This window comes from Hippoglossus hippoglossus, chromosome 12 (genome assembly GCF_009819705.1).
Source record: "Hippoglossus hippoglossus isolate fHipHip1 chromosome 12, fHipHip1.pri, whole genome shotgun sequence".
NCBI lineage: Eukaryota > Metazoa > Chordata > Actinopteri > Pleuronectiformes > Pleuronectidae > Hippoglossus > Hippoglossus hippoglossus.
The window spans coordinates 17,331,740-17,355,591 of record NC_047162.1 but is presented as its reverse complement, the minus strand read 5'-3'; the positions used below and the strand labels follow the sequence as shown (position 1 = coordinate 17,355,591).

General features: G+C 44.2%; 2 protein-coding genes across 7 annotated transcripts in view; one reads left to right on the top strand and one right to left on the bottom strand.

Moving 5' to 3' along the window:
* The window catches only part of rxraa (retinoid X receptor, alpha a), a 98,780-nt gene extending 83,419 nt beyond the window's left edge, over positions 1–15,361 (top strand). For all 6 annotated transcript variants that reach the window (XM_034601846.1, XM_034601843.1, XM_034601842.1 and 3 more), the window contains exons 7-12: positions 6,158–6,287; positions 7,541–7,673; positions 9,919–10,010; positions 11,435–11,540; positions 12,484–15,256; positions 15,296–15,361. In XM_034601846.1, coding sequence (XP_034457737.1) covers positions 6,158–6,287; positions 7,541–7,673; positions 9,919–10,010; positions 11,435–11,540; positions 12,484–12,631 — 609 coding nt within the window. In that variant the 3' untranslated portion in view covers positions 12,632–15,256; positions 15,296–15,361. The remainder of the gene's footprint in view (positions 1–6,157; positions 6,288–7,540; positions 7,674–9,918; positions 10,011–11,434; positions 11,541–12,483; positions 15,257–15,295) is intronic.
* A 2,108-nt stretch (positions 15,362–17,469) lies between these two features.
* Positions 17,470–22,860, bottom strand: wdr5 (WD repeat domain 5). Its single transcript, XM_034601848.1, has 14 exons — positions 22,645–22,860; positions 21,326–21,435; positions 21,016–21,124; positions 20,830–20,903; positions 20,570–20,659; positions 20,177–20,266; positions 19,962–20,045; positions 19,820–19,875; positions 19,610–19,656; positions 19,437–19,512; positions 19,200–19,233; positions 18,929–19,003; positions 18,725–18,812; positions 17,470–18,630 (listed from the first exon to the last, which is right to left on the bottom strand). Exons 1-14 carry the CDS (start codon positions 22,844–22,846, stop codon positions 18,530–18,532), a joined length of 1,236 nt encoding a protein of 411 aa, XP_034457739.1. The 5' UTR covers positions 22,847–22,860; the 3' UTR covers positions 17,470–18,529.
* Positions 22,861–23,852: the final 992 nt, after the last annotated feature.

Sequence of the window (23,852 nt, the reverse complement as noted above, 5' to 3'; positions counted from 1 at the left end):
GGAGCTGGTGGTGGGGGGGGGGGGGGGGGTCATTAGTCTCATGGTTACTCCTGTGTTGCAAATGGAAACTATTCATTTTCACAGATTATTACCATGACCTCTTAAATGCTGATTTAGAGTTTTATTGGAATTTAACAGGACAGACTGTTACAGATTAATCGGTGTAAGAGTGAGAAGTGTAAGTTCATGTTTAGTTCATCAGGAAACTGCAGAGAGTCAGAGGACGTCAGGTGAGTCAGCGTGACCCAGGATGCATCTGGGTTCCCATTACTAAAAGACTGTGGTCTCAGGCGTCCCAGTTTGTACCAGGTCTGAACTGGTTCACTGGGGTAATGTGGACAGATGCAATTAAGTTTGATAACTTACATGTGACAACTAGCATTAAATTGTACATAATACTATGATGCATAGTATTAAACAGCATAGTTTTGTTATGATGTAAAACTTTTGCCAGTGGCTGTCAGTGAAACTTTAACTGCGTCCAAAGCTCCTGCCAGTAAAAACTTACCGACGAGAAAACTAAATGTTTTGCTCATGCTTTGATTCTTTTGGTTTCCCAAAATTGTTCCTGGAGTTGACTTACTATCGTCCACAATTTACTTTAGTTTTTTTTTTTTTCAGCTGCAAGCAGTTCCTGCACAGTATCTCATTTCTGCGTTGAACTGTTGAGCCCACGGAGAGTTGTTCTTGGCCCTTGCTCGTGATTCAAGAAGACCTGAATTCCTCTATTCTCTCTATCATTAATATTATTTGTAGTTTTATAGAGTTTTCGATTTCTTTTTGTTTACTATGAGGAGCTCTGTTGGTTCTGACGCAGTTCAGGATTCACAGCTCAAACTTTCTATGCCGTCATTGACATATAATGCATAAGGTCAAGTAGGCTTACTTGAGTCATTTTTCAATAGAAGAATGTTCTTTAAACAGTAAACTTTTTTCCGACTTCTCTTTGTTGTGTATTCACAAGCTGACACCCTGCTGCCTGCGTGTAGAGCCGGTGATGAACATCAGATATTCGCTCTGTTTTGTCCCCTCTCTTCTGGTCCCTTTGGAGGCGGCTGCCTCTGGTCTCCAGCGCCGGTTTACCTGTTCACCTCGTATTGGCTCCTTCTCTCAGCGGCGCGTTCCCTCATCTGTCCCCTCAGTATCATCTGGGCACTGTGGGCTGTCTTTGACACAGAGGAGACTAAGACCGATGAATAATGCAACAGGCAGACTATTCCTGAAAGCATCCCGCAAAGCCTCGGCTTTCTCAGTAATTCTGCTGGAACATGAGAAACAGAGGAACTGTGCATCGGGCCTACCGAAAGCAGAGGGGGGGTGGGGAGTTACAGAGGGTGAGACTGAAGGAGGGAGAGAAAGAGGGGGAGGGCTTCTTCTGGGATTCGTCTGCTTCAGGGGAGGGAAATGTCCTGTGAAGCAAAGGTAGAAATGTGAAGGCTGTTATGTGAGTAAATGGGAGCTATATTCGGGGGCCAGATGGAAATGTAGGAGATGAGCGTTGACATTAGGTGGAGGGAGTCGAGGGGGGGGGGGGGTAGCCGGCAGCTCAGACACACTAATGCACTGAGTGTGTTTGAGCTCAGCCACAGTGGGTCCCTCGATGCCCACTGTCTGCCCGACACCAAGAACAGGAGGTTTTCTGAAGGAATACAGACGAGATGGAAACACCACATTCGTCTGCAGAGAGCTTTAAGGCTGATCAACATTAAGTGGAATCAATCCCAATCAATCTTATTGGCTTTAATGTTCTTTGATCAATGCAAGAGTATAGAACCCTGTCTGAACTCTCGACTGTTCTCAATGATTGTAAAGCAGAAAGGCTTTGGAGCGACTAGAGCTCTTCCGGAGTGACTTGGTAAGAAAGGGCCTCGGTCAGGGAGATTACCAAAAACCCAACTCACTCGACCGGAGCTCCGAAAGTCGTCTGTAGCAGCGGGACAACCTTCCAAGAAGTTGATTGTCTCAACCGCCCCTGCTGTGGCTTTGGGACAACTCTCTTAACCGTCCTTGAGTTGCCCATTCGAAGCCCAGACCTGAAGTTGGCAGTTCGCAGACAGACGGACACTTCCCGTCCAAACTGACAGAGCTTGAGAAGATCTGCCTGAAAGATTTGGGATAAACTGTCCCAGCAGGTGTGCAAAGCTTGTGGAGACTTATCCACGGAGATGTCGGGCTGTGATTGCTGCCAGAAGATTTTGTTGCAAAGTCTTCAGTACTTTTGTAAAATGAGATTTTGAAGTTCTGAATTTTGATAAGCAAAAACCTATAAAGACCTGATTTATCTTTGTTGTAATGGGTTACTGAGCGATGATTGATGTGCAGCGCTGGCAGGTGGGTAGAGGAGGCGGTATAATGCATCATGGAGGCAGATTGTCTGCCAGCAGCAGAGTTACAGTGACAAGGACGACAGCGGCTATTCCAAGTCTGAGGGAAAGTGGGGAAAAATAAACTAGAATGACACCGAGGAGAGCTCACACCTCAGTCTCCTTTGCGAAACCACATTTAAATTCATTTGGATCTGCACCAAACTGCGAGAAATCAATCTTGCAAATGTTAAAGAAAGACATTCACGCCAAAATTTAATTGGTTCTTCCCTGACACATACTGCATCTTTTCACCAGGTTTTGTGCTAATCTATCCGGTAGCTTGTGCAAAATCCTAAATATCGAACTAGTGAATATGTAACCTCCGTTGCAGAGGTAAACTCTTAGCCAGGGCAGATACAAATAAGAGTGAGCAAGGATATGTATTTTATTTGATTTTACCTATAATTTGATTGACCTGGTGCTTGAACAGAAGTGGAGCCTGGGCTGTAGCCTGACCTGACCGCGAGGGCTTCTCCTCTCCCTGCATCCTCCCCCCCCCCCCCCTCTGCGAGGTCTCCATTGAGAGGCGCTGCCCCGTGCTGTAATTAATCACAGGGCCCAGGCCATCAGTGTACAACATGAATAGGCCACCGCCACTGTCTAATGACTGGGGTCTGGCCAAGCTGAATAAAGTGTGTTTATCTCATGGTGACCTAGAACAGGAGTTAAACAGGCGTTAGTAATGTGCCTTCAATCAGACGAGGAGAGCTCTTCTCTTAAGGAGAGGGGGGGGGGGGGGGGGGGGGGGGGGAGGAAAGGATGCTATCACTCACTGATCCCGAGGGGGGGGTTACTTTACTTTGAATTGTTTGTATTTTTATTTCTGGAAGGCTCATTTACCCTCCGTGCATTCATTTGTATAAAGGTTTCAGTTTCTTACATTTTGTGGAAGCACAACGAGGGAACGTCGCTGTTACTTAGATGATAATTAGCTGATGATTCATCCCCATGACAACGTACGAGGCTGGTTTCTTTTCTCAGTCTAAAAAAAAAAGTGGGGCACTTGAGTAACTCATTTCCATGCTCACGAGTTCCCAATTTTCCCTCCGTTGTCACGCTAGTATAGTCTGGTTCGAGCAGAATAATGAAAAATTGAAAGGCAAATTTTTTCGGCTCCCTTCCCCCCCCCCACCTCCTCCTCAAGTGATGAAAATTTCATAGGACAGTATGCAAGCCTGGCGTTCCTCTAAGTTGGGATGATCGACCACATCGGTGCAGTGGGCTTTAAACCCCGTGATTGGCTGGGAGTGACGACAGCAGTTGTTTGCGTCTGGCATCCAGTAACTTTAAAAATATCTCCTCTTACATTCGCGCGGTCTCGTTTCTGTCCGAGCGCGTTTGCGTCACATCTCCAGTCCCGCAAGCGAGAGTAAAAGAAGAAGCCCCTTCCAGCGGATCTGTGGGAAATTCCCAGGTGGACTCTTGTCCGTTCATACATGAAGGTTAATGTGGTTTCATCACAGGTCACGTCGGGCTCCTCCTCCACTGTGGCTCGGGCGACATGCTAAATGCTGCTCTGTAACACGAACACTAAGTACAGTAATGCGATGCCGGAAGGATTGTTGCAGGAAAGTGTAAGCTCCTCTCCCCTGTCATCTCTGCAGACAGAGGCAAAGAAAACCAGGTCAGTGTAAACACGGCTAAGATAGTCATACAACATTCATGAGGCTTGTCGTGTTTAACGAGAACCCTGGGACTTGTATTCTTATGAGGAGGGGTGACTCGGCCGTGGCGCACGTTGAAGCCCCCTTTTGTTTTCCTTTGTTTTGGCTCGGGTTGCCCTTTTGCAATGATTTAGCGGAGTCTGTTTATGTGTGTTTTTTTTTTTTTTGAGAGAGGAAGCACGGCTCACGAAAACTGTCGCGTTAGGCTGCGCCGTCCACGTCTCCCACGGAGATCAGATGCTGAAATATTCATAAGATGCCTGTTTTCTTTCTTCCCCTGAAGAAAGAGAAAAAGAGAGAGAGAGAGAGAGAGAGAGAGAGAGAGACTACTTTCAGTTTTCAAAAACAGTGTAGGCTTTGTGTCTGGCTGAAGTTTTTTTTTTCATATTTCAGCTGCATAACTGTGATACTCTGCAGTCAGCGTGAGGTTCAAACCGCGGGGAGGAGGAGGACGTGGAGGGGAGGATGGGAGAGTCTCTGGCCCGCACGTTATAAAAAAGGAAGAGTGTGAGTGGAGGGATGTGTTCCCCTTCATCTTGAACTGATCTCCTCCCGAGAGCTGCAGTTGATGTCGGGATCCTCCGAGCTTTTAGCATCGATCGGTGGGATTTGGACGAAAAAGGGGGAAGTTGGGGAGAAGTTGCTGACTGTTTTTTTTGTCAAAGTCTTCGAGTTCACACAGGGATACTTGCAATTTAAGGATGTTTACTTGATTTGAAATTATGCACAGACGCATGTGCTGAAAGCCTTTGTTTACTGACAAACATGTCAGGGGGTATGCACTCCTGGGAGGATGGTAAATTACTGGATTGTCAGTGTTGTTTAAGATTTCCTTCCCCTCCTTGCACAGAGGGATTTACATTGCACTGAGCCCCGTCAGACTGTATGTGTGGTGCATTAGTATTCCAGTTGGTAAACTCCCCGTGGGTTAAAAAATACTGTTCCCCAATCTGATGCATCAGGACAGTTAAGGACAGACAGTCCTTGTGTTTGAACTGGCGCTGAAGCTGGTGCTGCACACACAAATCATTATCTATACAGGAACAGTTCTGATATTCCGCAGTGGAGCTCATATTTAGGACACTTGGCTCATACTTCTTTTATTTTTGGAAGATTCTGGAAACCTGACCTGCAAATGATGCCTTACATTTAAGTTTAAGTTTCTTTCTTCGAGACTAAATATTTAAAAGCTATAATTCAGCACAACTAGACTAACATCACAGATGGAAATGGTAATAAAAGTTCTCAGAAAACATGTTTTGGACCCTAATTACCAAAATATCGGATGTCTCCATATCCCCGTGGCTGTAACATCCATCCTCAGCCGTTCTTCCAGCTTTTATGCTCTTGCTTCCTCGAGGCGTCTGTTTCCTAAGTACGTCTAATGAAGGGAAATCGATAAAGGAAGCGTTTCTAAATTCACCTGATGTTTTATTTTTACGGGGGAATTAGTCAGTGTTGCTATTTTTGGTTCTGAATTGACAAACGATCATTAATCAGATTCCAGTGAAATTCTCTCACACACAGAACTTCTGACCTTTTATAGCAAACATTAAACATACAGCCACGTATTTATATGAATTCTCGATGGAGAACTAGTTCTCTTTAGTTGAATTGAGTCTCTGGAGAATGACCACACAACCATTATTTTAAGAGTAAACATTAATAATCATTATACGCAATCATTTGCAGATTTTTTTCACGAAGCCTGGTCTGGTGATTGTCTCATTTAAACAGCGAGCGCAGTTTTGAAGTGTCAGTAGATCGTCTCCAGCTCCACTCGCTGATTTGTGCGACGGCTAAACGGTCCCAGAAGAACTTTCACTGAGTGAAAGTTGTTTTTTCACCGGCCGCTCTCTGCAGGTATTTCCTCCACGAGCTGGGACGGACTCACAGTTTGTTTTGTCTTCCCACTCGCTCCTCTTCAGACATTATTCACACACGCTCATGTTAGCATGAGTTGTAAAAAGGAGGGGGGGGGGGGGGTGATGGTGTTCGGTTGCTCAACATGACACCTCTGCCAAGAGCGACAAAATAAAAAAACAAAGGTTCCCATTCATTTCCAATGCGTTACCTGGATCTCTAACTTCCACATCGGTGTCTGCTCGTCTCTCTGCTTCCCCACAGCCCAACGATCCGGTGACGAATATCTGTCAAGCGGCTGATAAACAACTCTTCACCCTGGTGGAGTGGGCCAAGAGGATCCCGCATTTCTCCGAGCTGCCGCTGGACGACCAGGTCATCCTCCTACGAGCAGGTCCGTCAAGAAAGGCTTAAATAAGTTCTAACACAATGATGATGATCTTTTAAGAATGAGAGATATGAAGATTTTTTTCAAAAAATTGGATTAAAACACCTAGTTTCCCTTCAAATAATGTAAAAATAAATACAAACTCATCTGGACAACATTGATTGTTCTTTTTGTTTTAGTTATATGATCATGCACATCAGAATAAAAAGCATTTGAGCCGATAAATTAAATGTTCTACGAGAAAACAAACAGCTTCTCCGTCTGTATCCGGGTAGAAGACTCGAAGCCAAGCGGAGACCGATTTGGTGAATAACTCTCTCGGTCACGTGAGACGAGCGTCAGACCCACCAAGGTCAGAGCGGCTCATCGTGCGTTTCCGCCGTTTGTGGAAAAGCAAGTTAAACCGCTCAGGATCACAGACGCAAGCAATGTAAAGCAGCGAGTGAATCATCCGTCACCTCTGGTACATTCACCCACATCACACGCAGGGAAAGGTCTTCTGGGTTCTCCCAACACATTGAACCTTGTTGTCTGCCTGTCGCCCCAAATTACACCATTATATTCTAAATCCACCTCTGGGAGAAAAAAAAAAAAAAAAGATGCTATTACACACCCATCCCTGAATACAACCCCCCCCCCCCTGCCATCATTTCTTATCTTTGGCACATACACTGATGGAGAGACTTCAGCAAAGCAGGGAGAGAGAGAGAGAGAGACGTTATTCCGAGGAGCTCGTCTCTTCCTCGGCTCTCAGGTTTTTCTATAAATAACCGCTTTAGTTCTGCTGTATCACAGATAAAAGCATCGCGGCTCCTCTCATACCCAACTCAACTCAGGGGAGAGGAGGCAAGTGTTGCCAGGCAGAACAGTTAAAGGAGCCCTGTCACTCAAAAGGCGGCGCCTTGTGTCTCCGGTGCTCGCTGTGTCAGGCCCCTGCTTTGGCACGTCAAGCCCGCTGTCTTCATTGCGATGGCAGCCGCAGTTCATCCCTTTTACACGCCTGTCCCTCAGAAAGCATGACTCGAATGTCTCAGTAATATCCCGATGCCCGCGCGCTTGAGAGGGCTGCACGCTTTCTTTACCGCGCAGCCTAATTGATTCGTCGAAATTCCCCCACCCTTTGTTGTCACTTTCATTTTGCCTGAATGCTGTGTGAACTTCTGTACTGGGATTTGCTTCTCTTTCCCCTTTATTTCTGTTCCTCATGCTTTTTCCTCGATCCCTCTCCTCCCCCCCCGCCCCCCGTCTCTCTCCCTCAGGTTGGAATGAGCTCCTCATTGCATCATTCTCGCACCGTTCGATAGCGGTGAAAGACGGGATCCTGTTGGCGACCGGGCTGCACGTGCACCGCAACAGCGCCCATAGTGCCGGAGTGGGCGCCATCTTCGACAGGTCATTATTACCATATATGTCACATTCCGTCACTTGGAAGTAACCGTGAATGCAAATGCAAACTGTGGGGGCGCCGCTGTCTAAAGGCTCATTTATTCTCAGCATTAAATGGACACCTCATTTCGTATGTGTGCACGTCTTACGGGTGCGGACGGAACAGACAAGTGGAGCAGTGCCGTCCTAGATTGTGACGGCAGCGTAGCCAATAGTTCAACCACAGGACAAGAGGAATACGTTTCAACAGGGGCGGAGCTTTTTGTGAGTTGCTAGGAAACAACCGGCGTCTATGCTGATGCTACTTTGCTCGGATCACAGGGACAAACAGCTGCTTTTGGCTCTTTCTTGAGAGGAAGATTCTTCCCCCGTCGACATTTTTGTTGATGTTAGAAACTCTCAACTTAAAATCATTTATAAGACGTATCCGGTTTTGTACGTAAATGCAGCATAAATGAGCCTTAACGTGTATCTATTGACTTTATCATTATTAATGTCTTATTACTGATCAATAAAGGATAACAAATGACTTCATTATTACAAACATCTACTTATAAAAGAAAAGCTGTCTGTCCTTTTATGTATTTTACAAGTGGTGATTAAAGGTTTCTGCTGATGTCAATAAATCATCAAGCTTTTGGTCATGAAGGTTTTTATCAGTCAGCGAAACAAGGGGGCGCTGATAAGTTACAATTACAGATGTTCCAATACTCCAGCGTCGCAAATGCTGAGGATACAGCTGAAAATCTGTGAATTCGTAAAACTATGAACCGTCATCTTGTCCCCAGAAATCACTTCTATAGCATTAATCACTTCTATACAGGGTTAGAAGCATGTAACTGTCAAAACATGTTTTTAAATGCACTGGTATCAGATCAGTGTGGATCGATGCCAGAACCGGTATCAGAACACCTCCAGTTACAATATCAAAACCTTTAGTGTAGAGTGGTTTAATTTCTACTGCTTGTGACCTTTAGCTTTCACTGAAATATTACGCCTCGACTGAAACGAAGGGCAAAGCAGCACAGGAACTATCGATCGCCTCCCTCGTATTAAATATGTACAGATGTGTGCATCAGGGGTCGCACACAGAAACAAAGAAACATGCACACGAGTCCGTCACAGCGATGGGGGGTGCGTTCAGGAACCACGCCGGTGACAACTCCGGGCAGGAAGCTCTCTGACACACTGAAATCTCACTTGCGTCTGAAATACACAGTTTGGGAAAGTTATAAAAAGACACGAGCAAACTGAGAGACTTGGCAGTAACAGGTGCCGTCATCACATCCTCGCCCGCCGCAGCCTATCTCTGCGTATCTGCCTCTTCTTCTTCTCCTCCTCTTCCTCTCCCGCTCCTCTCGTCACCAGCGCTCGCTCGTTGGCGTTCGCCGCCTCCAGGACATGTTCCGTCTCTGCGTTAACTGTGGCGAGCATTAAGATACAGAGGACCGATAATGTTCTTTTATCTACTCCCCTCTCTCTTCGCCATACAAATGAAGAGCCTGATTAGCTTAAACACTTGAGTCTTCTCTTTTCCTCTTTCTCTCTCTCTCTCTCTCTCTCTCTCTTTCTTTTTTCCAGGCCTGTTGTTCTTCCTCGGAGCCAAATTGAATTAGAATGAGCAACGGGCCACAATTGACTTTACTATCTGAGAGGGGGGAGGGGGGGGGGGGGGGGGGGGACGGGGGACGGAGGAAGAGGGGAAATACAGAGCGCCGGGGAGAGGGTGTGACCGAGTCAAAGAGGGGTGAGGAGTTCGAGAGCCGCCACTCCCCCCCCCACCCCAGTGATGTCACACGCAGACAGTGGGAGTACTGGTGTTCGATTACAGCGTGTGTTTACTCTGCGGCTTTCCCCTTTATGAAAACCATGTACTAAATATAATTACTTTGCAGCCTTGTAAACTTTTCCACTGATCTAACTGTGCCTATGTGGGCTGGGAGTACACGCGCGTGTGTGTGTGTGCGTGTGTGTGTTATTTGTCTTTAAATAGATCTGAGCTGGATCGCAGTTAAAACACATTTTTAATGTCTCCGTCTAGATCTGGATAAAGAAATGTACCAATTAGACGCAAATGGTTTCCTGTGATCTTAACTTTTCTGGCGCTTGTTTGGTTCTGTGATATAACATGAAAACAGGCCGGTAGCCAGTAAAGGATTAAAAACACACACTTGGAAGTATTTTCTTCTGTCTAACTCCAAATGAGCTGAATCTCTGAGTGTTGTTGTGTTTTCTCCCGTCTTCTGTGCAGAGTGCTCACAGAGCTGGTGTCTAAGATGAGGGACATGCAGATGGATAAGACAGAACTGGGGTGCCTTCGAGCTATAGTCCTTTTCAATCCAGGTAACTATCACTGAACAGTATGTGTGCTTTCATTCGCTGTGGTGTTAAAAGGCTGTGTGTATACACCACAGATCTGTGTTTTATTCTTTAAAGCACAAGAATCAGCAGGTAAACACCAAACAACACAAGGTCTTTGTGAGCTGTAGCTCAGTTATAATGAGGTAAAAACAGATGATATTACTAAGAATAGAATATGACTCATTAAGCCTAAAGTGATCCTCAACACAAGCTCTGGATATATATGGAGAATCAAACCCTCTCCTCCCAGAAGGCTTGAAGTAGGACTTTAAGAAAGTGTTGCTTCCTCTTGTGACGCAGCTTGAGTTTGTTTTAAAAAATCGAATCACAGGAGGAGAAAGAAAGAACCTAAAACATCTGTAGAAAGTTTGCAGATCACGTCTGAAGCCTCATCGACCTCCTCCCTGCAGCAACATGTGGACCTTTGTTAAATAAAGGCCTCGTCCACTTTTCAAAGATCTCAGGAGCCGGACGGTGGAGGATCTCCTCAGGTTTTGGATCGTGGTGACTCAGCTTGACCTCATTAGTGTAACATGAGAAGTGGGACCTGGAGTTTGACTTGTACTTTGTTTTCTTTGAGCCTAAATTTGGATTTGTTTTGAGGAGCTGACACTTGTTTGTGGAAACCGACACGGTCCAACCTCTGCGTGGCACTGAGGTCAACTCAAAGGTCTTAACATGTATTGATCTGGATTTTAGGCTGTAAAAAGTCTTAAATACAAATATTACATATTAAATACATTTAGATCTTAATTATGTTACGTTCATTTAACGCTGCTTCCATTGAGCTGTATTATTAGTTTGATAGTTTTTAATATCTCTGTGTGTTGTAGTTCTTTTTAAACAATATTAGATTTTATAACACGCTGTATACTAATAATAATACAACTTTATTTATATAGCACTGAACAAAGACAAGTTTACAAAGTGCTTCACAAACATGGGGGGGGGGGGGCGGACTCCGAGGCTAAAGGGCTAAAAAGGCCCTCAGTCCTCTCCTTTCCCACACTGTGTGATCCAGTGCAGCCTTTGACAACAAAATGCTCATTCACTGTCGACTCAGCTGCGTAAAAGCTTTTGTTCACGAGAAATGTTAACCGCTGACGTGTTTGTGTGGTTAATCGAAGATGAGTCGTCCACTGAGGCCGAAATTAGCGCAGCTTTGAATTCGCGCTCCTAATTGGACGAACCCAGAATGTGGCGACACACGTCCACGACGAGACCGAGAGGTCAAAGCTCATCTTGTAAGCGAGTCCTGCGAGGTGCCCTTCAGCAAGGCACTGGATCATAACAGCGTGAAGAGGAATCTTTCTATAACTTCCTACAGACAGGCTATAGATTGTTGTTGTTGTTGTTGTTGTTGTTGTTGTTGTTGTTGTGTAATTTTAGTTTTGTGTCTCCAACAGACTCCAAAGGTTTGTCGAACCCAGGCGAGGTCGAAGCCCTGAGAGAGAAAGTCTACGCGTCATTAGAGGCCTACTGCAAACAGAAGTACCCCGAGCAGCCCGGCAGGTACGAGGACGAACACAGAGACGGTCCTGCACAGAACCAGACCCTGAGCAGAACCAGACCCTGAGCAGAACCACTGAATTAAGGAGAATATTTGAATTAAAATAAGTTTTAAAGGTCTGAATTAAATAAAGTCGGCATCGTGCAGGAACATTTTGTTCTCTTGCCCTGAATGTTTCCCCGTCAGGTCGGCTTGTAGTCACCAGACTCTCCGCGCTGTGCAAACCTGCCCGTGAATTGATTATTTCAGCCCGATGAACGCCAGCTGTTCGTGAGGAGTTTGTGGACGAGTTTCATTCACAGAAATGTTAACGAAGCGTAAATGAAAAAAAAGAGAAGGTCACGCTGTGCTATTTTAAGACATCAGATAAAAACAGAAGATATTTAACAAGGTCAGGAGTCATAGACGATGAATTATAACAAAAATCAAATGTTTTTAATTTTAAATCGATCAATATTGTCCCTGAGCATCTGTACACATCTGGAATGACAGATTTTATGACTTTATATAAAGATGAACTACTTGTCTTCACACTTCCTCCCGTTGTACAAAAATAAAGCTAAAATATCCTGAATACAAGAGCTGCACCATCGAGGTTCCGCCCATACGTGCTGTCGACCAATCACGAGTCAGTCTCAGCTGTCAATCATTATGTTTCATCCAGTTTTTATAGAGTTAAACAACAAATTAAAACCAAACCTAGAGGAAATATGAACAAACATCTGGGTGATAAGAATCTAAAATGACAGACACCATCTTTGAGAAGTATTTATTCAACTTTGAAGTTGTTTCTATGTCCCATCCGCTCACATGGAGGAGGCGGGGCTTCTTCACATTACAGTGAACTTCATGCAGTGTGTGTCCGTGTTGTGTAGTTTGTGTAGTTTGTAGTTGTGGAATCGTCTCCTTCCTTCCTGTCTCACTTTGTCTCTCGTGTTGTGACAGGTTCGCCAAGCTGTTGCTGCGGTTACCGGCGCTGCGCTCCATCGGCCTCAAGTGTCTGGAGCACCTGTTCTTCTTCAAGCTCATCGGGGACACGCCCATCGACACCTTCCTCATGGAGATGCTAGAAGCGCCGCATCAAATGACATAATGGCGTCGATGGTCGAGCCCTCCCCCCCCCCGCCCTCTCCTCCTCCTCCTCCGCCTCCTCCCCCTGCCTCACCCACCACCCCTGGACCAGGAGCAGGGTTCCTCCTCTCTTTTTTAAGAATCCCATCTCCAGCGAGGGACGGATCACGTGACTATTTTGGATTTTGGAGAACCTGTCTCCTGCCTGTCTCCCCTCCTCCGCCGCCGCCGCCCCCCCCCCCCCCCCCCCCCCCCCCCCCGTCGTTTTGAAAACAATGACATCGTCACGTCTGCGGGTCTGTTTTATACTTTGTAAAAAATATTATAAATAAGAAATATATATATGGAATAAAAAAATCACACGACAAACACGAGTGTCATCAGAGGACTGAAATGAGGACGGACAGAGGAGGAAAAAGTATTGAGCCATCGTTTTCATCTTGTCTGATCCTACACCTTGATGAGAAGAAGCAGAGACCATCAGACACCCACGTATACCGGGGGGGGGGATAAACTGTGATGATGTCACATTTGGACACTCAGCGTTGTGATCGGGACAATCGTGGACTGGGAGAGACTCGGGCCGTCAACACTTGAGCCCTCTCTGGACTCAGGGCTGAACTTACTCCGGGGGGAGGGACGGCGGCGGGAAGAGACTGCGGGGGGGGGTCCGTCTGCTCCCGCCTGACTCGACTGAACACATCAGGTCTTGCACTAGCTGTTGGGTTTTTTGTTGTTGTTATTTTTCTCTAAGTGTGAGCTTTCTGGAGTGGAGGCGGGTCAACAGGACTGCAAGTGTTCAAAAAAAACCTCAGGTCTCTGCCCAATTCCAACCAATACAACCATGTCTTACTCTGTTAGCACTGTGCAACATCGGGGAGGACGACGCGTCAGTCCAATCATCAGCCTGTCGGTCCACGTCCTGATCGATGAAGCTCGTTACGTACAATCTGCACTGTTCTTTCTGCACATAGGAAAAAACGCTGGCTGCTAACGGGCCTCAGTGGAAGCTCTGGAACCAGCCGGTGCAGAAACCTTGGAGCAACTCCTGGTGTCATCCTCGTTTTCACCAGTTCACCGGAATCTGATCGCAACAAACTGACACGGCTGGAAAAAAGTGAGCTCGCCGTCTCATCTGCGTTGGAATATATCGTTTTCATCGGCCGCTCGAGCTCCTTCTTCGTCTCTCGTCCGACCTCCATTTCACACGAGAAATCTCAGCTCTCACCATTCACACTTCCACCCTCAGAAGAACCTCTGCTCAGAGCAGCAGGCGTCAGCTCCTTGAAAAACCTCATATTTACCTGTACAGAAAGTTACAACCATTCACAGTATTGACGTTGTGTTCAGTTTTCATTTTTAACAACAACAATGCACACAGATTACCTCTGTTTCCATCCTCGGACCTTCACTTCGTCGTTTAACCGTTTGCAGGAGGCGGGAAAGAGTGTGTGTTGTTGCAGCAGAGCCATCTTTTGTTTTTATTTTTGTTTTGTTTATTTGTTTCTTACTTGGCACTTAACCTCATGACAGCGGAGTCGGGTTCCGAGTCGGAGAGCTGACGTCGACGCAATCGACCTCTGGGGGCGGAGTTTGGCCCGGGCCCAATCAGGAACGTCCCCGGTTCTCGTCCTCCTCAGAGGGACACGCACAGTCACTCTCTCTGCACTTCTCTGGACAACCAAGTGTTATTCAAGATGAACTGAAATTTTTAAAAAGAAAATGTCTCCATGTCGTGTATAAACATGCTTTACGCCCATATTCTGCTTTTTTCATTTTCTCTGCTTGTTCTTTTCTTTTCAACGCTGCAGCTGCTGCAAATCTATGCATCGAGTGCATTTCCAAAGATTGTCCACAGGGCGGGTGCATGTGCGTACGGCTGAGTCCTTTTTAGAGCGTGTCTGTGAGCTGTGGGTCCACGAGGATCATTCACCTGGACGGGAGTAGAAATGTAGTGCAGGTGATTTTCCACACGATTCAGATGTTCTGGTGAATTCAGCCTTAAGTGATCTCATCGCAAAGAAACAGCGAGTAACCCTCGGTTTTAATGGAACGGTGGAGTTTAAGGGCACGTTTAGATAAACGCAGAGTAAAGAATCAGTTTTTACCACTTTCCCATCAGTTCATGGTGTGAGCGAGGGTATGGAGTCTTGAGAGCGCCGCGTCAATAATCACTTTTTTTGGTATCAGTCAAAATATAATTTGAAAAACCTAAAATATGAATTAGATTTGCATTTTCAAATTTAATCTCAAAAGCCAAAAAGCTAAATTTTCCAATTAAAGGTTCTACTTTTTCCTAATTAAATAATAATTACATTTTAAAATTCAATCACAATAACAAAAAACTTTTTCCGTCATTATTCCACGTGCCTGATATTTTCTATCTCAAGTTTTGTTCGCTGCTTTAACGTCGACACCTTCATTAAATGGCCGCTTTCATTTAAAGCAGTTAAAGCGTCACGTTAAAGTGAAGTGAAGCTGTGATTGGCCAGTTGTCGGCTTGTGACCCGCCCCCCAAGTTTATTACTGTTTTTTTCCCACAATTTGTCAACGTCACGAATCTCAAATAAAGTCGAAATACAGAAAGTTTGGGAAAAAAGTCCAAACTCTGCCGCCCCCCTCAGGACTCCACAGAGGCGCTGACCATGTGTCCAGGGGCCGGTTTCACAGACGGGCACCGGCAAAGGGCCCCGTTAATCCTCCTCTGAGAAACCGATCCCCCAGACGTCCGATGATCTTTTTCCTTGTGAAGGAAAACGGAAAAAGCTCCGAGCCGGTTCAGATGGCAGCTTTGAAATGTCAGATACTGTCGGCTTCAAGCGGGATTACAACATTTTACCTTCAGTCTCCGAGCAGTTTGGACAGGAGAGAGAGAGAGAGAGAGGGAGAGAGAGAGAGGTGGCACCGATTCAAGGAGCTGTGAGCGCTCTCTAGTGGAAGAGACGCGGCGCTGCAACATTACTTGAATTTTTTTCTACAAGTAGTCAGACGCAGAGACGGCACTTTTCTCACAGTGTTATTATCATCGATCAGACGAAACCGGAAAAAAAAGTAGCAATAACTTGAGTGATGATCTCTTGGCTCGTTGTTTTTATTCTGAATCGACAGTTTAAAAAAAAATAATGGACGGTCTGTGTTATGACTAATTATCCAGGTGACAGTATTGACTGCCAGCTCGAGCTCAGTTTACAGTATTTATATTCTGGGAAATGATTATTGTTTGTTTAAGAAAAATAAGCAGTTTGGTGAAAAGAGCTTTTTTTTTTTCTGTGAGACCAGGTTCGATTTGTACCTTTTAGAGAAAAGCAGATTTTAATGAGAAGCACTCAGGAGATCCCACGCCTCCGCCAAGGCCCAACCGTCCCCTCACATTCTACATAACTGATCTCGTAATGTTAAAGAAAGTGAAAACACACATTCCTGGATCTGCCCCCTGATCTGAAACAGCACTAAGATTGAACGGGTTCTTCCCCGACTCTACACTGCATCCTTGTATTTTAGCATATGGGACAAGATGGAGAATATCTCTTGTACGTTTGAAGCTCTTCTGCAAAATGCAAGTTACCAACTACCGGCAGATGTTAGGGACATAACTCTCAGTTGTGCTTTGGCCTTGTGATCCAGCGATACAGGCCGAACTTGAGGACAACAAACCAACGTACAGGGGTGAAAACATGAAATCCTTGGCGGAGGTAATCGAGTAAAAGGATTTGTAAAGCAAGTTTGTGTTTTTTGACCCGACTCGAGGAAGCATCTCCTCGTGCTCTCTCTGTTGTGATGCAGTGTCCTGCTCTGACTTTACTGTGACCGGTTACCACAGGTATCTTAAGCCATAACGACGTGGGAGCTCAACTCCTTTTGCAGGAACACGGACGGACAAGGATCTTCTCCGACGAGACACAGAAACGATCACCCACATGAATGCTTTATAACATAAAGCTATATTTTGTTAATATGTATATGTGTATATATTTATAAATATATATCAACAGATCTGTTGATTGGGAGAGAGCGAGAGAGGAGGGAGGGAGGACGAGTCTTTCAGACCAAACTGCTCGGCGCCGTGTTTTCTTCAACTCAAGAGTTTGTGTTTTTTCTCCACAAACATCTGAGGGGTGTGTTTTTTTTGTGTGCATCTCGACCTTGAGTTCATTAAAGAATCTTAAATCTTGATCAACCAGCAGAATGGAACCAGCTCCTCAGCAGTTTGTGGGACCTCAACGAGAAAAAAAACAATGAAAGAGAGAAAACAAAACAAAAAAAGGTTTCAAAGTCTTTAAAAAAAAAACTCCGAAATGTGTGTTGCTTGGCAATTCAGTGTTCAAACAGTGTAATCAGGAAAAAGCTGAGCTCGTGACACAATCACTGCTTCTTTCGTTGCATAGACGGTAAAAATGTTCAAGTAAAAAAAGTGAAAGAAAAAAAAAAACACTTGGAAAAAAGATCTATTTTTGTACAAAGGTAATTTTATCCCTCGCTTATGTGCTCTGTTCTTTGCCTTTTCTTCTGTGGGCTGTTGTATACGTTGTGGAAAAAGCTTATTCGACGAGGCAAGAGAACTTTTTCTGGTAGAAAACGAGAGGAACACTCGACGCCGGCGCCTCGGTAGCTGTGTCGCCTTTTACTTCGCCATTTTCAAATCTGTCGCTGCAAGATGGGAATGTCTTCTTTCATTATATTTTTGTCTATTTTTCGAAAAAAGGAGGTGGAATTTTGTCATCTGTTCTTTGTGGGTTGTTCTCTAATGTTCTTTCATGGACTGAAAAAAAAGTTATTAAAAAAAACTTAAAAGTGACAATCGGCTGCTGCCCGTTGATTCTGTTACAGATCCCAAAAAAATGCTTTCACTCACGGACTCAGTGACATGAAACATACAAAAACTGGTTTTATTAAGTTGAAGGTTGTTGCTGTCAGGTGTGAAAAAAAAACGTATTCCACAAAAGATCCAGGTAACTGAAGAACAAGAGGCCGTCGGCTTCATGTGCAGAACTACGAGCTAAACGAGGAGCAGAACTTATAAAGAAACAAAACAAAGACAGCTAAAAGAAATCACAACACAAGTGTAATATGTACAAAATCCTACAACACAAAATAACTGCACTTGGTCACTGTGGTAAACTTAAAAATAGGGAATTGTGTGTTTGAAGAGGAGGGATCTCACTTAAGGGACCGATAAATTAAATATTAAGATGTTTTAAGTGACTTCATTGTTTCTTGAGGCATTTTTTGTTTGTGTTCTTTCCAGGTTTCAAAGTAAAAGGTCTGGTTGTTGCCTGAATAATCAAAACAGAATTTAGAGAAACTGTTGAAATGATATCTCAGTAAAGCAGAGCGCTAACTTGAGATGTGACGTTTAATATAAAGGGAAATAAAAGATTTGTAATAAAAGATAAAAGGGCCTTGGATGCCTTTGTTTTTTACTTAAAGCTCCGTGTCCGTCACCTCAAAGTAATTTTGATTCTACAAAGTTAGACAAATAAAAAAATAAAAGGCAAAATAAATGATACTAAAAGTCCAAATGACCGTTACATTTATTGTACAACAGCAGAAACGTCAGCGAATGTGGGAGTTTGTATGAATCAAGAACATCAAGGTTAATGCAGGGTTTTAAAAAAAAAAAAAAAAAAAAAATACTGAAGAACAAGAGCGTTGATGTAAAGTTTAACAAAAGTCGACCATTTCCCTCACGAGGCAACGCAAATCTGGCATGTGTGAAATGTGACCGGTGAAATATCTCGTACGTGTCCACTGTCTCACCGCTTGGCTCGCCGTGCTGAATTTCGTTACCTGCTACATCCAGCAGGAGCTCTCCGTTAGAATAAAAAGTCCTTTTACATCAAAATGTAGGGAAGGAAGGGGGGGGGGGGAAGACAGAAAGAGACTTGAGTGAATGAGGGATCCCAAAAAGATCCAAGAGGGCTTAGCAGTCGCTTTTCCATAGCTTGATGGTTTTGTCGTTTTCTAAAGCCGCAGACGCGATGATGTTCTCTGTCGGGTGGCAGGCGGTCGAGATGACGACGTCTGGCGAGAGAAAAGACGAAAGGGAAATTTACTATATTGACACACAGCCACAAACGTCAGCTGTGAAAGTAGAGAAGTTGAGTTTTTACTGTACCTGTGTGGCCCTGGAGCTTCTGCACGATCTCCTTCGTCTGCAGGTTCCAGATATAAACCATGTTGTCCTCCGAGCCCGACACGATCCACTGTAAGAGAGCGGCCGCCGTTAAACGTTAAAGAGTTCATCTGCAAAACATCAGCGACCTAAACACCGTCACTGATACTTAAATACCTAAAACTGTGCAGGAACGACGGCTCTTACCTTTCCACCTGTGACGGAGAAATTGGCAAATATGCAGTACTTCTCGTTTTTATGGCCCGTGTACGTTTTCAAACACTGAAAAGAAGGAAGAAGTATTTAACTGTCAGAAATATGGCCATCAGAAAACCATGTGTCAGTGTATCTCCTATAAAACAAATACCAAGTGATACAAATAATTATAAATAACTTTATCAGGTTAACCAGATCATTACATACATTAATATATAAGACCAGACTCAAAACATGACGATAGAATGATGTAATTCATTACCTTTCCTTTGCTGTAGTCCCACAGCTTCAGCGTGCTGAAAATAAACACAAATATAATATAAAATGAGATGAAATCAGAAATAGTTTAATTTTTTTTTTTTTTTACATAAAACTGTAACTGAGGAAAGTGTATTTTAGAGTTATACTGCCCCCTGCTGGTGAAATGTGTAAACAAATATAGTAGGACCAACATGAAGACGACTTGTGAAACAGAAAAAGTAGATTTATTAAAACTCACTTGTCCAGTGTAGCAGCCAGGATGTATTTCCCGTTGGGAGAAAACTTCACAAACGACACAGGGGGGTTGTCGTCATCTAAAACAAACCAAAAGACAGAGAGCAGGGGTTCATTGGATTGGTCGAGGGGAATCGAACGAGGCCTAAACGTGCTGCAGATATTAGATGATCTTACCTATGAGCGTCTTTAAACACTGGCCTGATGCTGTGTCCCAGATTCGGCTGTTAATGTTTAAAAGACAAAAACATTCAATATGCTGTTGTTAAGGTAGTTAGTAGGTAACACAATGTCTAACACAACTATAGTTTAAGGTAAATATATAATCTTTAATGGTTGTGACTATCTTGAGGTTCGTGGGGGCGAGATGATCCAGTGTGTTCTCACCAAAGGCCGTCGTAGCTACTGGACACGATCAGGGAGCCGTCTCTGTTGAAGTGAACCTGAGAACACATCATCACATCAGTGACACCGTTTCAATCTTTACAACATTTCACTGACGTCCAGAAGTTTTTAAATGAAAACTTACAGCAGAGACAGGATCCGAATGAGCCGGCAATGTTTTCAAACACTTCCCAGTCTTCACGTCCCATATCCTGACACTCTCATCAAACTAAAAGGCAAAAGAAATGGTCTCCTGTTTATTTTCTTCACCACCAAACAGAATTTCTCTCCAAAGTCGAAACGGTCTAACATCTGGTTTCCATTTTTTCGCTGGTTTCGGGCGAAAAGCGTCTTACTCACCGATCCTGACACGATAAGGTTGGACTGGGGGTTGAAGTTGCAGCAGAAGACGTAGTTGCTGTGACCTTTTAGAGTTTTAAGGCATTTTCCCTGGATTCAAAAAACATAGAGGAAATGTCACATTCTCTCCCGGCAACACACGAGAACAATTAGACCATCTTCACTTAACACGGGGGAAGTCACTGCAGATTTAATGGGGACATAAATATTTAACTTTGCAGAAACCACAGATATGAATCTAAAACGTGGGCATGAATTCCCCTGGGATAAGTCATGAATGTGTAATAACACACAACACTTCAACACACACACACACACGCTGGTCTTACTTTAGGCAACATTGCGATTCCAGTTTTACACACAATTGTTTCTCCACATCTGCACATCTCTTACCGAGCTGACGTCCCAGATCTTCAGGGTTTTGTCGTCTGACGCAGACACCAGGAGGTTGGAGTCAGAGGACCAGGCCACATCCGATATTCCCTGTGGATTCATGGGAAATAATTAGTCACACGACACTGAAGGCTCTGATTTGACCAGAGGTTTGGAACTGAACACCAAAAAACTGACCACAACTATGATCCCCCCTTTCAAAACAGAAACAAAAAACCATGACCACTGCAGCAGTGAAGGTAAGAACCTGTTAAACTCACAAGTTTATGTCCAGATATGGTTTTCTCAAACTTGCCGTCGTACGCCCCCCAGATTTTTATGAGTTTATCAGCCGCTGTGAAGACAAAGCAAATATGAAAAGAATGACATAACAGTTGATCAGTAGAATTAGTCACAGGCCTAATTTACTCTGGCTCATAAAGTGGCTTGAAGGAAACATGACTCACAGGAGCTGGCGAGCCACTCTCCGCTGGGACTGAATTTGACCGAGGAGACAGCTTTAGTGTGTCCGGCTAATGTGAATTTCAGGCTGTAGTTTGGCTTGGCAGGTGCAGACTGCAAATGAAAACAAAACATGACATTTAAAAATCTCCCCCCCGATGTGTTAAGTGCCCAAATATTTATTTCCCCAACGTCCCACCTCCACACATTTCCTGAACCCTGCCTCCGAATACCAACAATAAGCTGATGAGTACAGTTTAAAGAATGGAAGGCTGTGGGGGGAAACAGTGAAAACACACTGAAACAGATCCAAACCTTGCTTTGACTGGCGGACGCCGACGGCACCACCGGAGGTTTGGTATCAGTCTCTGGTTTCTTGTCTTCTGTTGCCATGGTGAGGGAACAGGCGACGACTGAGCACAATCCTGAGACCAGAGAAGAGGCAGACGATGAAGATAAGATCAAACTTTATTGATCCACTCACAGGGGGGGGATTCAGTAGTTACAGCAGCAGCCAGGTCATAATAAAAAATATTTAAAAAAGAGTATGTCCATTATATACCAATTTCACTGTAGTGGTGTGTATGGAAATGTTATAAAGTAGAGTACAGTGCGGGAGCAAGTAGAAAAACTGTTTGCACATAAATATAAGGATATATTATGATGTGCAATGACACAGATGTGCAAAAAGTTATTTTCTATTCACTGAAACCGTGCAGATAGTATAAGTAGAGTGACATGAGAGAAAAAACTGACGTAAAGTATAAAGTAAAACCTGAGTGACACATTAATATTTACTGAATCTGCAATTACACGGATTGATTTTGTATTAGTTGGTGTCCATAATAATAATAATTAGACACTGGTATCTCTTTAATGTATAAATATAAGATTTTCATTGCAGATTTGATGATCTAATCGATTTGACACTAACTTGTTGTTATCTTTATGTGTTAGCTAATCATGCTAATGGTGTAAACACTGGTTCACAGCCACGTAGCCAGTCGAGATAAACCTGTACTTACTTGTATTGGATTAAATCTGACATCTGCACCGTGATGAATGATGCAGATGTTTATTTTATATAATTACATGGTTTTAAAATTCGTGACGTGTTAAGCTGCCTCCCCCCCACCCCCCCGGACGGGCTGTACATGTAGCTGTCAGCTAGCTGTAGCTTGCTAGCAGCTACTCGGCCTTGTTGCTGGTGAACAGAAGTAAACAGAGACGTTTCACACGGTCGCTCGCTAATGGTGTTTGTTTATTTGACATGTTTTTGTTATAATTAATTTAATAATTAATAATTAAATGTAATAAATGTGAGAAACGAGGCGTCGAACAGAAGCTGAAGCAGAGCTGCTCGACTCAAAGTGATGCTAACAGCGTAACGTGCCTCCGCTGCTGCAGCCTTTAGCATCTTTAGCTCCCGGGTGATAAAGAGATACACACAAGCTCCATGTTGGTTTCACTGGTTTTTATACCGGAGGCTAACTGGCGTGAGAGCGTTTCACTGGTTTGTAAAAAAAAAAAAAAAAAAAAAATCAAAACGATGCTGTTGACAAATGTGCAGAGCTGCCAACGGAGCGGCCCTCCATTCAAACAATGAGGGGAATCGAACATGCGGCGCTACTCACGGTGTTCGCAGCAGCTCCGCGGGCGCAGCGTCGCTTCTTCTTGGAGGCTGTCGAGGGAAACACTCGAACATTTATTCTCGCGATCCGTGTACAAGGCAACAGCGGCTCGTGGCGCCCGTGGATCGTTCGACTCCGGGGGGAAAAAGAGACGAAGAAGAGAAGCGAGGGGGGAATGTGCTGCGGCCGCGGCCTCTCTGCGCATGCGCGGTCCGCTCAGAGGCGACGGAGGGAGACGAGGGACATTATTAAATCAAAACGGCCAAAACACTCACCTTCTACCTGGATGGTTTGAAGTCATTGAGATTGTTTTAGTGACGTTTACATTAAAAAAAAACGTTTAATTTAAACTAAAGTCTCACTTTTTAAAGTCCTAAAAGATGATATATTGTATTCCTGTGCACACAAGTTACTATATTATGGGAACAAGTTATTATCTAGTGGGAACAAGATGATTAAATAGTGGGAACAATATATTTAATCTCGTGTGGACAAGATAAATAAATTGTGCACACAGGGTTAAAGGGATAGTTCACCCAAAAAATGAAAATTAACTCATTATGTAACCACCACTTTGCCATAGAGGGGGTGGGGGGGGGGAGACTTTTGGAGTTTCAGGGGTAAACAGCGTTGCAGCCAAATCCAATACGATTGAAGTAAATTGGACTGAATCAAACTGGTGGCCTCTGAGGGAATAAAACACAAACATCTTCTATGAATAAATATCTTCTTTGCACAAGATACAAAATTATCATCTTTTTAGGGACTTTTGGGACAGTGACTTAAGAACAATTAGTTTAAGACTTCTGGTAAGTGGCTACAGATGCTAATCGTTTCTATTTCAGCCGGCACGTTTATTAATCGTAAATTAACGTGCGGTAACTTATTTGAATCAGATTTGGCCATTTTACACATCAGGACAACAATACGATAAAGAAATAATGTGGGGAAAAAAACAACTAATGAAATGCTGTGTTATTTTTTTTAATTTTCTGTAATGTCACTAAAAAATTTTTAAGCCAATACTTTACATGTGTGTGTGTGTGTGTGTGTGTGTGTGTGTGTGTGTGTGTGTGTGTGTGTGTGTGTGTGTGTGTGTGTGTGTGTGTGTGTGTGTGTGTCTGTGTCTGTGTCTGTGTCTGCGCAGGCTCCGGCACGGCAGGGGGCGGTGTCGCGCTTTAACCCGGTCACAGAGTGACGCTCGGCTCCTC

Bases quoted from the DNA above. Each gene is read 5' to 3' on its own strand.
- wdr5 (XM_034601848.1), bottom strand. From the start codon at position 22,846: ATGCGCAGAGAGGCCGCGGCCGCAGCACATTCCCCCCTCGCTTCTCTT. The intron at 20,904-21,015 runs GTGAGTCATGTT...TTGTCTTCACAG, and splicing joins AGAGTGGCTCGCCAGCTCCT to CGGCTGATAAACTCATAAAA. The intron at 20,660-20,829 runs GTGAGTTTAACA...ATGAATCCACAG, and splicing joins CCATATCTGGACATAAACTT to GGAATATCGGATGTGGCCTG.